Source organism: Indicator indicator, chromosome 3 (genome assembly GCF_027791375.1).
Source record: "Indicator indicator isolate 239-I01 chromosome 3, UM_Iind_1.1, whole genome shotgun sequence".
NCBI lineage: Eukaryota > Metazoa > Chordata > Aves > Piciformes > Indicatoridae > Indicator > Indicator indicator.
This window is the reverse complement of record NC_072012.1, coordinates 45,044,685-45,058,032: the sequence shown is the minus strand read 5'-3', so window position 1 is coordinate 45,058,032 and position 13,348 is coordinate 45,044,685. Positions and strand designations below refer to the sequence as shown.

General features: G+C 46.4%; 1 protein-coding gene across 1 annotated transcript in view; it reads right to left on the bottom strand.

Annotated features, from left to right (window-relative positions):
- Nucleotides 1–1,057: 1,057 nt before the first annotated feature.
- VWF (von Willebrand factor) overlaps nt 1,058–13,348 on the bottom strand; it is a 160,032-nt gene continuing 147,741 nt past the window's right edge. The window contains exons 46-51 of the mRNA XM_054399900.1: nt 11,662–11,778; nt 8,955–9,053; nt 7,358–7,486; nt 5,831–5,870; nt 3,117–3,214; nt 1,058–1,379 (exon numbers count right to left, since the gene is read on the bottom strand). Coding sequence (XP_054255875.1) covers nt 1,191–1,379; nt 3,117–3,214; nt 5,831–5,870; nt 7,358–7,486; nt 8,955–9,053; nt 11,662–11,778 — 672 coding nt within the window. The 3' untranslated portion in view covers nt 1,058–1,190. The remainder of the gene's footprint in view (nt 1,380–3,116; nt 3,215–5,830; nt 5,871–7,357; nt 7,487–8,954; nt 9,054–11,661; nt 11,779–13,348) is intronic.

Below are 13,348 nucleotides of genomic sequence, written 5' to 3'. Positions count from 1 at the left end.
CTGGTACCAGTAACTAAATGAAACCTGACATTGGCAATTCTGTGTTTGAAACAACTCTTATCTTTTGCAGCCAATGCCATATGGAACAATTTCTTTACCAGGAGGGTGGTGGAACACTGGAACAGGTTGCCCAGGGAGGTAGTTGAGGCTCCGTTCATGGAGATATTCAAGGTCAGGCTTGGCAGGGCTCTGGGCAACCTGAGGATGTCTTTGCTTACTGCAGGAAGGTTGGACTGGATGACCTTTGGAGGTCCCTTCCAACCCAGACCATTCTATGATTCTATAAATGAATGGTACCTGGAAATACAGTGGATTAGTGATGAGCTTTGTCTTCAAGCTGGTCTGTGGGAGTAAAGAGATGAAAACTCTCTCTCAGCCTCCTTCTGAGGACTTGCAGAAGTTAGCCTGTCCTCAGCACATCATTTCTTTGCATTCAGCTTCTGGAGGAACATATAAATGCACTGCAGAAAGACATAGGAGCCTGGGCCATAACCAGGATCGTTTGTATAGCAAGAACATCACCCTCTTCTTATCAAGAGTTCCACCAGAATTATTCCCTGACTGGTGAAGGAAAAAGAAAGACCAGGGACATCACCCTCTAACTCTCAAGAGTTCTGCCAGAATTAGTCCCTGACTGGAGAGGAGGGAAAAAAGACCAAGGACATCACCCTCTTCCTATCAAGAGTTCTGCCAGAATTAGTCCCTGACCAGAGAGGGGGGAAAAAAGCCCAAGAACATCACCCTCCTCCTGTGAAGAGTTCTGCTATAATTATTCCCTATTTGGAGATGAAAAAGTGACCACAATCCTAAAAGTCCACAGTGTGTCACTAAGGTCTGAAGTGGAGAACGCACCTCTGAAGATGGTGCTGAACGTTTTGGGATGTATTTTTTTAAGAAGAACTCTTTCCATGCCTGTGTTGTGGGTTTGCTTTTTCTTTCTTTTCCAGTCACCTGGACCATTTCCCACTGTGTTGTTCACCACTTCCTTCAGTGTCTGCAACACATCTTCTAGAAACCACTCCAAGAAGAATCAACAACCTGCTCCATTGTGCTAGGAAGTTTTATTGCTTGCTATGTTGATACCATTAGTTTAGGATTCTACTGGATAAAGCTGTCTACAGAGAGTAATGAGGCTTGCACTGTGAAGTTCCTTCACCATCAGGCTTGAGAGGACAGTTCTTGGGGGATCTTTATTCTGTACACTTGCGGGAGAGGCACTCACACTGCGAGGCAGAGGGGATGTAATGCTGCACCACTGTCCCGTTGGCACACCGCAGGGGGATGGTCACCATGGTGGTTTGGGTGGCTGTGCAGCAGCTGCACACATCCTCCCACTGCCCTCTCTCAGCAGAGTATCTGGTGTTGCTTCTGCACTTGCCCTAAAAGGGAAAATAAAAGAAGAGTTACCAAGTTTGAACTGTGCAACCAGAGTCCAGGTTCTTCCTTTCGAAACATCCATGGATGGCTTTGCCTGGAGTTCATGGAATTATGGGATGTTAAGGCTTGGAAAGGACCTCTAGGCATCATCCAGTCCAATCCCCCTGCCAGAGCAGGAACACCTAGAGCAGGTCACACAGGAATGCATGCAGCCTTGTTTGGAGTGTGTCCAGAGGAGGCTCCACAACCTCTCTGGGCAGCCTGCTCCAGGGCTCTGGCACACTCAAAGAGGTCTTTCCTTATGTACCCCTGACCCCTCCTCTGCTCCAGCTTGCCCCCATTGCCCCTTGTCCTGTCATTGGACATCCCTGAGCAGAGCCTGGCTCTGACCTCCCAACACTGCCCTGCACATCTTTATCAACAGGAATGAGGTCACCCTCAGGCTCCTCTGCTCCAAGCTAAAGAGCCCCAGCTCCCTCAGCCTGTCCTCACAGGGAGATGTTCCACTCCATCATCTCTGTGACTCCACACTGGACTCTTTCAAGCAGTTCCCTGAGGTCCTTCTTGAACTGAGAGGTGCAGAACTGGACACAATATTCCAGATGCATCCTCACCAGTGCAGAGTAGAGGGGGAGGAGAACCTCTCTTGACCTGCTAACCACAGCCCTTTTAATCTAGCCCAGGATGCCATTGGCCTTCTTGGTCACAAGGGCACGTTGCTGGCTCATGGTCATCCTGCTGTCCACCAACACCCTTAAGTGCCTTTCCCCTATGCTGCTCTCCAACAGATCATCCCCCAGCCTCTCCTGGTCCCTGGGGTTGCTCTTTCTCAGATGCCAGACTCTACACTTGCCCTTGTTGGATTTCATTCCATTCTCCCCACCCAACTCTCCAGCCTGTCCAGGTCTGGCTGAATGGCAGCACAGCCTTGAGGTGTGTCAGCCACTCCTCCCACTTAGGTGCCATCAGCAAACTTGCTGACAGTGCCCTCTGTGCCCTCATTCAGGTCTCTGATATAATAGCCCTGGTCCCAGTACCAACTCTGAGGGATTCCACTAGATAGAGGCCTCCAACTGGACTCTGTTTCATTGACCACAACTCTCTGACTCTCTCAGGTATCTAAATAACTATTTACACTCTTATAGATCAACTTGGGAAGCCTGAAGAGTGAGATGCTTCTGATCGAAGCAAAGGAGAATGGTGTGAACAAAACCTTTATGAATTTTTTTCATGCTATTTTGAGTAGGGAAGGTTCAGGACAACTAAATCAGTGCTATGAGGTTCACAGAAACACAGAATCAGCCAGGCTGGAAGAGACCTCCAAGCTCATGAAGTCCAACTGATCATCCAACCCTAAATAATCAACCAGACCACGGCACTAAGTGCCTCAGCCAGGCTTTCCTTAAACACCTCCAGGGATGGTGACCCCACCACCTCCCTGGGCAGCACATTCCCATGGCCAATCTCTCTTGCTGGGAAGAGTTTCTTTCTAAGATCAAGCCTAAACTTCCCCCTGCACAGCTTGAGACTGTGTCCTCTTGTTCTGGTGCTGGTTGTCTGGAAGAAGACACCAACCCCCACCTGGCTACAACCTCCCTCCAGGTAGTTGTTTACACTGAGTGAGTCAATGAGAAGGATGGGAACTGATGTGGCACTTGCTGAAGTGAAGCCGTGGTGGAGGCAAAGGTTTCTGTTGTGAAAGAGAGCTAGGGGGCAAGGATGTTGCTTTTGTTGCTTACCTCACAATGAGATATTGGCACCTCCTTCTCAGCCACACAGCCATTGACATTCCCATACTGCAGTCTGGTGCTTACTGGGCGACATTCCACTTCCACACCTAACAAGTTAACCAAAGGAAAAATAAAAGCATTTTTTGACAGTGCTGCCAATTGCTTTTCTAAACTCTCTTCCCTTTATCCTGAAATTGCTGTTGGTGAGATCCCCACCAAAAGGCTCAGGTGTGTCTTCTTCAGTGTCTCAGAGCTGTGTGATTATCACAGAATCACAGAATGGTTTGGGTTGGAAGGGACCTCCAAAGGTCAGATAGTGCAACCCCCCCTGCGGTCAGCAGGGGATCTTCCACTAGGATCAGGTTGCTCAGAGCCTTCTTGAGCCTGACCTTGAAGATCTCCAGGGATGGAGCCTCAAACACCTCCCTGGGAAACCTGCTGCAGTGTTCCACTACCCTCATGCTTAGAACTATAGAATCATAGAATTGTTAGGGTTGGAAGGGACCTCAAAGATCATCCAGTTCCAACCCCCCTGCCATGGCCAGGGACACCTCACACTAGATCAGGTTGCTCAGAGCCACATCCAGCCTGGCTGTAAAAAACCTCCAGGGATGAGGCTTCTACCACCTCCCTGGGGAACCTGTTCCAGTGTCTCACCACCCTCATGGGGAAGAACTTCTTCCCAACTAACTTATTCCTAGCATTTTCAGTATTCCTTACTTGAAGCTCAGTAGATGAATGCTCTCATAATTAAATGTCCTGATTGAGCCACTTGATGACAGCCTATCTCAATAGCTTTCTGCCTTCTATTTCTCAGTGCTTACAGAGAGAGGCAATGGCTGCAATCTCTCTAGCAGCTAACATCCTTCATCAGAGGTATTATTACAGCAGGTACTGTGCCAGTGTGGTGATGGGCTGCTGTGCTGGGCCATCTTTTATTTATGAGCACATGCAGGGGAGGGGCAGGGGGGAAGGAGGGTAATGGAGCACAGGAGGCAAGATGTTGATATTCTGAGCTTAAAAGACAATACCAATTTTGTGTTACTCTTTTGTTTTTTCTTTTAAATGAGCTGCAGTATTATTTTTTTTTTACTTACAAAAGAGAAAACTGAGAGGTTGTCTGCTCACAAAAGCATCAGAGATTCATTTTGGAAATGAGAACCCAGCCCTGCAATCCTTCAACACGTAAGCAAACCCCTCCTCTGCTTACAGCCTAGCTGACACTTGGGTTATCTACACCATGACCCATGACACTAAGAGTTGCAGGACTGACTCCTAGACTGACACATGGAAGATGCAGTCAGGCTGCTCAACAGGAAGACACCTTTGACAAGGGTTTCCCCTGCAGTATTTTGGTTACTGAAAACAGATCAGAATGACATTACTGCCACCAGGGATTTGCTTTTTGGTCAGTTCACAGAATCACAGAAACATTCAGGTTGGAAAAGGCCCTCAGGATCATCAAGTCCAACCCAGAACCCTACTCTACAAGGGTCACCCCTAAACCATATCCTCAAGCACCACATCCAAACCACTTTGAAACACATCCAGGCTTGGTGATTCCACCACCTCCCTGGCCAGCACATTCCAATGCCTGAACACCCTTGCCCTGAATTTTTTTTCCTAATGTCCAGTCTAAACCTACCCAGTGGCAGCTTGAGGCCATTTCCTCTTGTTCTATCACTAATTACCTGTGAGAAGAGACCAGCACCAACCTCTCCACAACCTCCTTTCAGGTGGTTGTAGAGAGCAATGAGGTCTCCCCTCAGCCTCCTCTCTTCCAAACTAACCATCCCCAGCTTCTTCAGTCACTCCCCATCAGATTTATTCTCCAGGCCCTTCTCCAGCTTTGTTGCCCTCTGCACTGGCTCCAACACCTCCACATCTCTCTTGTGTTGAGGTGCCCAAAAGTGGACACAACTCATTTGAGGTTGATTGATTATTCATGAAGTGGTTGCCTCACATGTTCAGCATCATGTGATGTGACTTGTCAGCCTGGGTGTGCAGTACTGTTCCTGTCATCTTGAGCTGAGCAATAAAATACAGCATTCATAATTAACAGCTGCATAAAATGTGGAGAGTATCTGTTTCTTTCTAGGCACTTGTGGACACTGTCAGAACATGTGTTCTAGAGGACAAAGCAGGACAGAAGTGTCCCAGTCAGAGGCTAGTCTTGTTCCTTGACTCTGCTTGTCTCTGTTTCATTTAACTGCACCTCCTGCAGCACACAGCTGCTCACTCAGCAGCTCCACACCCAAATTCCATCCAACACTTTTTCATAGAAACCCAGAATGGCTCAGGCTGGAAAGGACCTCAGAGAACATCTACTCTAACCTCCCCACCATGGGCAGGGACACCTCTCAACTAGATTCAGCTGCTCTAGGGCTCATCCAACCTGGCCTTCAACACCCCCAGGCAGGAGGCAACCACAACCTCCCTGGGCAGCCTGTTCCAGAGTCTCACCAGCCTTATACTGAAGAACTCCTTCCTAAGCTCCAGTCTCACCCTGCTCTCCCTCAGCTTCAAACCATTCTCCCTTGTCCTGTCTCTAGACACCCTGATGAAAAGTCCCTCTGCAGCCTTCCTGGAGGATCCCTTCAGGGATTGGAAGGCAGCTCTAAGATGCCCCTGGAGTCTTCTCTGCCCAGGCTGAACACCCCCAGCCCCCTTTGCCTAATCCTCACAGAGGAGGTGCTCCAGCCCTCTGTGGCTTGCTTACTTACATGTGTCACAGCAGGTACTGCCAATTTTTGCAATCCTGCCCTGAAAGAACAAAAAAAGAAAACTTTTATTTCAGCACAAGCAATACATGTTTGCTCTGCTGGAAGAACACAGAGGCATGTTTAGAACAGTACTAGGCAAGAAAATTGTATTTTTATCTTGAGTGAAAATACACATTTACATTAGTAACCATCTCCTTATCAGTTTGGGGGGTTTGAAATTGGGATTGTGTTTGTCAACTACCTGAAAGTCTTGCTTTCAACTTGTATTAGGAGAAATATTTATACTATTCATAAATATTATTTATAAATATAAATTATAAATATTTATAATATTTATAGGGTGATGCAATTGCTGCACTAAGTACCCAAACTTAAAGGCAAACCTTTGGAGGTTTTTCTTAATTGAAAAGACCTAAAAACTTCCCATCTAGCTAGATGAAACCCACTGATGCTGTCACTGAAGTAGGTTTGTTGGGATTTTTGTGGGGGAGGAAATAATCAATTTGGGCAGTTCACACAGTCTCACAGTATATCAGAAGCTGGAAGGGACCTCCAGAGATCATCAGGTTCAACCCCCCTGCCACAGCAGGATCACTTAGGGGAGTCTGCACAGGAATGCATCCAGGTGGGGTTGGAAAGTCTCCAGAGAAGGAGACTCCACAACCCCCCTGGGCAGCCTGTTCCAGTGCTCTGTCACCCTCACTGGAAAGAAGTTTCTCCTCATGTTGAGGTGAAATCTTCTATGTTCAAGTCTGAACCCATTGTTCCTTGTCTTATCACTGTGCACCACCCAAAAGAGCCTGGCCTCCTCCACTGGACACCCACCCCTCAGATATTGAGAGACATTGATCAGATCCCCTCTCAGCCTTCTCTTCTCCAGACTAAACAGCCCCAGGGCTCTCAGTCTCTCTTCCTAGGGGAGATGCTCAAGTCCCCTAAGCATCCTCATGGCTCTCCGTTGGATTCTCTCCAGCAGGTCTCTGTCTCTCTTGAACTGGGGAGCCCAAAACTGGACACAGGATTCCAGGTGTGGTCTCAGCAGGGCAGAGTAGAGAGGTAGAAGAACTTCCCTAGCCCTGCTGGACACACTTTTACTGATACATCCCAGGATCCCATTGGCTCTCTTGGCCACAAGAGCACATTGTTGTTCCATGGAGAACTTGCTGTCCACCAGCACTCCAAGGTCTTTCTCTGTGGAGCTGCTTTCCAGCAGGGCAGCCTCTAACCTGTCCTGGTGCCTGCTGTTATTTCTCCCCAGATGTGGGACCTTGCACTTGTCCTGGTTAAAAAGTGAAATGTTCTTCACTGACTCACAGGTAGGGGCAATCCTAGATATCAACACAGGCTGGGGGATGATGAGATTGAGAGCAGCCCTGCAGAAAAGGACTTGGAGGTGCTGGTGGATGAGATGCTGGACATGAGCCAGCAGTGTGAGCTTGCAGCCCAGAAGGCCAATGGCAGCCTGTAAGGTACCTCCACAGAGAGTCCATCAACACACCTGGAAACAGGACCCATTTCACTACTTACTCCTTCAGCCAAGCATCTTCTGGAATCAAAGGGAGGACAGCCAGTGATTCTTCTCTCCCAGATAAATTCCCCTTTCTCATTTACTTTGCAGGAGTGACTGTCACAGCCGTCCTGAAGTGATTCATTTGACTGGAAAGGTATAAGAGCTGCTGTTAGCTTTGCATGGAAACAACACAGGATAGAAAGTTTTCAGGATACTGTAGAATCAGTTGATTCCTTTGATTCCAATTAATGTACCATGGTGATGAAGTAACCAGTGATAGGATGAGAGGAGATGGGTTTAAGCTGTGCCAGGGGAGGGTTAGGTTGAACATTAGGAAAATCTTCTTTCCTGAGAGAGTGGTGAGGGGCTGGAACAGTGCCCAGGGAGGTGGTGGAGTTGCCATCCCTGGAGGTGTTCAAGAGGCTGTAGATGTGGTTCTTCAGGAGATGGTTTAGTGGTGGTGTCAGCTGGGTTATGGTTGCACTCAATTAGCTTAAGGGTTTTTTCCAGCCTTAATGATTCTCTGATGATGTGATTCTCACCACCCTCACTGTAAAGAATTTCTTCCTAATCTCCAGTTGAAATCTACCCTCCTCGAGCTTCAATCCATTCCCTCTCATCCTGTCACTATCAGCCCTTGTAAAAAGTCCCTCTCCACCTCTCCTGTGGCCTGCTTTAGGTACTGGAAGGCTGTTCTAAGGTCCCTCCAAGACCTTGTTTCCTTCAGGCTGAACAGCCCCAACTCTCTCATCCTGTCACCATAGGGGAGGTTCTTCAGCCCTCTGATCCTTCCTCTGGACTCTCTCCAGCAGTTCCATATCTCTCTTTTGCTTCAGGCACCAGAAGTAGATGCAATGTTCCAAAACCACCTGCACTTGTTCCTGTGCAAGTGGGTCTAGGTGAACCTTCTTTAGCAAGGGCATTAGACCAGATGATCCCCAGAGGGCCCTTCCAACCCCTCCCATTCTATCATTCTGTTTCCTCTCCCTCCTGTCATCTGTTACTTGGCAGAAGAAGCTGCCACTCATCTTGCCACAACCTCCTTCTCAGGGAGCTGCAGGGAGTAATGAGAGTCTCCCCTCAGCCTCCTTTTCTCCAGGCTAAACAAACCCATTTCCCTCAGCCACTTCTCATAGTGCTCTAGACCCTTCACCTGATTCATTGCTCTTCCCACACTCTCCCCATCTAAAACTTAGTTGATAATCAGAATGAAAGAAAATGTTACATGGGGTTTCTTCTGACAAGCTGGTTGGTTTTAACCAGTTTAAGATCTATCATGCTCACAAAAATTTCACAATTCACACGTTCAACTTAAATTATCCAGTTCTCATTTAAAATTAGATTTTTTTTTTTTACTTTTTCTCAGCAGTTTGATTGTATATTCAGCTAAAGTTCATGCTTGACCATCCCTCTCCATTTTTAGCACCGTGGCATTAAGTCTCCTTTTTTTTTTTTTTTTCATTTACTAGCTACAAAGAAAAAAAGAACTTTCTTGAGGAGCCATCCTGAGATCCTAGAGGAAAATTAAAAAAAAAGAAAGGAACTTTCCTAGGGCTCACCACAAATCTGTGTTACATTTGCTCATAAATAAAAGGCAGAGTGCTTCAATCTTACCTTCAGGAATTTAATCCTTCCATCTCTCAGCCTGACACTGCATGCAGTTGGCACACACCTTCCACAGCAAGAGCCAGAGATGTCCTGTCTTCTGTAATTCTAGAAGGTAAAGGACATTTTGCTGGGTTCATTTTGGTTTGAGCCTGCTTCCTTCACTTATTTGTAGGGGGAGAAGGGTTTAAAACCAGAAACCAGTGGACAAAGCCCTAACCAGCAAAATGCTTTTATGACAAGTAGGAATTGAGTAGCTTAATCTAATTAGTAGCATACTTCTTTTGCTTTTTAAAGGCTGACATGAATACTTGTCCTGGTTTATTATACAACAGGAAGAGAAGCTTATTTCTAAGTACAAAGCTTCCTGCATCCACTGAATTCAGTATTCCTTGCCTAGTTGCAAGGTCAGGTCCAGTAAACCACACTTGACAGGAAGAAAGGGTTTGAAGCATTAAAATGTTTTGAGTGGCATTTGTGGTATGCAGGAACTTCTGTGGAATGCTAATGAATGCTACACATTACCACTTGGAAAAGTAGTTAGAAGCATGGGAAGTAGAAAAAAATAGGGGGAAGATAACCAGTAAGCAATGGGTAGGGAAAGAGGAGAATAGGGCAAACTGTGGAAAGGATGGAAAGAATGGAAGTATGGAAAGAAACCAGAAAATGGCATGATAAAACAAGAAAGTAAAAAAAAAAAATAAGGCATCAGAGAAGGTGCAATATAATAAAATGCAAAAGGAGGTAAAGAAAGAAAAGAGAAATAATGGAACCCCACAAACAACACACTGACAAGGAAAGGAGTATGGGAAAATGAGCAGGAAGAAGGGTATGGAGTGGAAAGGCCAGAGAAATAAACCAGGAAGGAACTGAGTTAACACATAAAGCATCTCAGAGTAATGTCTCCAGCTGCTACACATAGCCAACAGCTGCTTTAGGATGAGCTGCACATTTTTAGGACACCAAACACTTTCTGGTTGAGTGAAGTCATCCATGCTACCCATATGTTTGTTATAGAGAAAGAATCTGGGGAGAGTGGGAGGGTACCATGAAATCACTGGAAGAAAAGAGAGTTGGTTGTTATTTAGGTGAACTTGCTAGCAAGGAAGTAAGCAGCTAAAATAGGTCAGAAAATGACCAAAAATGTGACTCTGGTGAGCAGTTGGCTGCACTTCAATTACCACTGCATTTACTGTCATACATTCAACATCTAGCAGAAAGCAGGTGCTCCAGAGAGACTATCTACTCTTAACCCATGGTTTGATCCATTATGCAGGATAATGGATAAAATGTGAGACAGGAAAGATCACAGCCAGGTGAATCTCCCTGGCCTTAGGGGGATGAAGATACTCCACATCTTATTTGATGTTTTTTTTCCCCCCTTGAGCTCCACAGGTTCATCACAATGGCTACAAAGGGATACACCTAGACCTGCAACCTTTCTTGAATAGCTGCACAGCTCTTAAACACAAGCTCAGAGGCCTTAATAAGCCCACCTGGAAACTGTCCTTCCTCTGGAGGGACAAATAATACTATAGGTAAGGATCCATAGCTGTTCCTCCTGCTGTCCTCTCCCTGGAGGGACAGATAATACCATAGGCAAGGAGACAGAGCAGTTCCTCTTGCTGTCCTTTCCCTGGAGGGACAGATAATACTATAGGCAAGGAGACAGAGCAGTTCCTCTTGCTGTCCTTTCCCTGGAGGGACAGATAATACTATAGGCAAGGAGACAGAGCAGTTCCTCTTGCTGTCCTTTCCCTGGAGGGACAGATAATACCATAGGCAAGGAGACAGAGCAATTCCTCTTGCTGTCCTTTCCCTGGAGGACAGATAATACTATAGGCAAGGAGACAGAGCAGTTCCTCTTGCTGTCCTTTCCCTGGAGGGACAGATAATACTATAGGCAAGGAGACAGAGCAGTTCCTCTTGCTGTCCTTTCCCTGGAGGGACAGATAATACTATAGGCAAGGAGACAGAGCAGTTCCTCTTGCTGTCCTTTCCCTGGAGGGACAGATAATACCATAGGCAAGGAGACAGAGCAGTTCCTCTTGCTGTCCTTTCCCTGGAGGACAGATAATACTATAGGCAAGGAGACAGAGCAGTTCCTCTTGCTGTCCTTTCCCTGGAGGGACAGATAATACCATAGGCAAGGAGACAGAGCAGTTCCTCTTGCTGTCCTTTCCCTGGAGGGACAGATAATACTATAGGCAAGGAGACAGAGCAGCTCCTCTTGCTGTCCTTTCCCTGGAGGGACAGATAATACCATAGGCAAGGAGACAGAGCAATTCCTCTTGCTGTCCTTTCCCTGGAGGGACAGATAATACTATAGGCAAGGAGACAGAGCAGTTCCTCTTGCTGTCCTTTCCCTGGAGGGACAGATAATACTATAGGCAAGGAGACAGAGCAGTTCCTCTTGCAGATAGTTTGCCAAACCATATTTTGTCCTAAAGCTCGTTTAAAATACACACTAAAATGTGCCTGTAGCCCTGAGTACTACAAAAAGTTACTTTTCCCACACCAGGGGTTTAGACCACATTAGCTGTGTTTCCTTTCATTCAGGGAAGGAAGAACACAGGGCCACGACTTCTCAGGAAAGCCTGAAGAAAGGCAACAGCTCTCAGCGTTGTAGAGAACATGAGCTGTTGTGCAGAGTGAAGAACACCACCTCCTCATCAGACAGAGCCTTAAACAGAACATGCAGAGCACTCTCACTTACTATGGGGCAGGGCTCACAGGTGAGCTTGGTGCAGGTCAGGGTGTATCTCCGAGAAGACGTGGACTGGGCAGAGCAGAGGCAGGTCGTGCACTGATCCACCATCAGGCGTCTCCAGGGCTGAAAGAGGAGAACCAGTCTGGAAGTCACTGATTGTCTCTTCAGCAAAACTCAAATGAAATAAGCAGTTTTCTCTAGGTCAAATCTCTTTTGTCAAATCTTGCACTGCAATTCTTCACAAGAGGGAAAACAATTGAAAAACCCAAGAAAACCAATGACCCTGCTTCCTGGGGATTCAACTTCTTGCACCTGGAATCCCACAAGCATCAGGGCATGAGGCTGTTTGTCAAGTAAGCCTTTTAGAACTCCTAAACTTGTGAAATGTCATTGGCATTTCTGCTTCATTGCTTACAAAGCTAACAAGCAAAAGTTCTCCTCCCATTCTGCTCTGCCCTGGTGAGGCTCCACCTGGAATATTGCATCCAGTTCTGGGCTCCCCAGTTCAGGAGGGACAGGGATCTACTGGAGAGAGTCCAACAGAGAGCTACAAGGATGATGAAGGGACTGGAGCACTGCCTGATGAGGAATGGCTGAGAGCCCTTGGGCTGTTTAGTCTGGAGAGGAGAAGACTGAGAGGGGATCTAATCAATGTCTATAAATATCTGAGGGCTGGGGGTCAGGAAGGAAGGGACAGCCTCTGCTCAGTTGTGTCCTGGGATAGGACAAGGTGCAGTGGATGTAAACTACAGCACAGGAGGCTCCACCTCAAGATGAGGAAGAACTTCTTTGCTGTAAGGGTCAGAATCCTGGCACAGACTCCCCAGAGAGGTTGTGGAGTCTCCTTCTCTGGAGACTTTCAAGACCCATTTGGTTGTGTTCCTGTGTGACCTGTGCTAGATTCTATGGTCCTGCTCTGGCAGGGGGGTTGGACTGGAAGATCTCCAGAGGTCCGTCCCAACCCCTAACATCCTGTGACAGTGAAGAGGAAGATTGTGTCACGAATTAGCCTGTCTTAGGTGGTTGCCATGAGTTAATTTTTCCCTAAGTGAATTGGTTTGTCAACAGTTTTTCAAGCTTGAGCCATCACAGTCCACAGATCATGGGCAGAAATTACTTGTTATCATCCTCGTAATAGTTCTGCTTAGGATCTCTAGAGGTCTAAAAGCTTTAAATTGAGAAAGAAAGAAAGACAGAAAGAAAGACAGAAGGGAAGGAAGGAAGGAATTCGGAAGGAAGGAAGGAAGGAATTCGGAAGGAAGGAAGGAAGGAAGGAAGGAAGGAAGGAAGGAAGGAAGGAAGGAAGGAATTCGGAAGGAAGGAATTTGGAAGGAAGGAATTCGGAAGGAAGGAAGGAAGGAAGGAAGGAAGGAAGGAAGGAAGGAATTCGGAAGGAAGGAAGGAATTCGGAAGGAAGGAAGGAATTCGGAAGGAAGGAAGGAAGGAAGGAAGAAAGAAAGAAAGAAAGAAAGAAAGAAAGAAAGAAAGAAAGAAAGAAAGAAAGAAAGAAAGAAAGAAAGAAAGAAAGAAAGAAAGAAAGAAAGAAAGAAAGAAAGAAAGAAAGAAAGAAAGAAAGAAAGAAAGAAAGAAAGAAAGAAAGAAAGAAAGAAAGAAAGAAAGAAAGAAAGAAAGAAAGAAAGAAAGAAAGAAAGAAAGAAAGAAAGAAAGAAAGAAAGAAAGAAAGAAAGAAAGA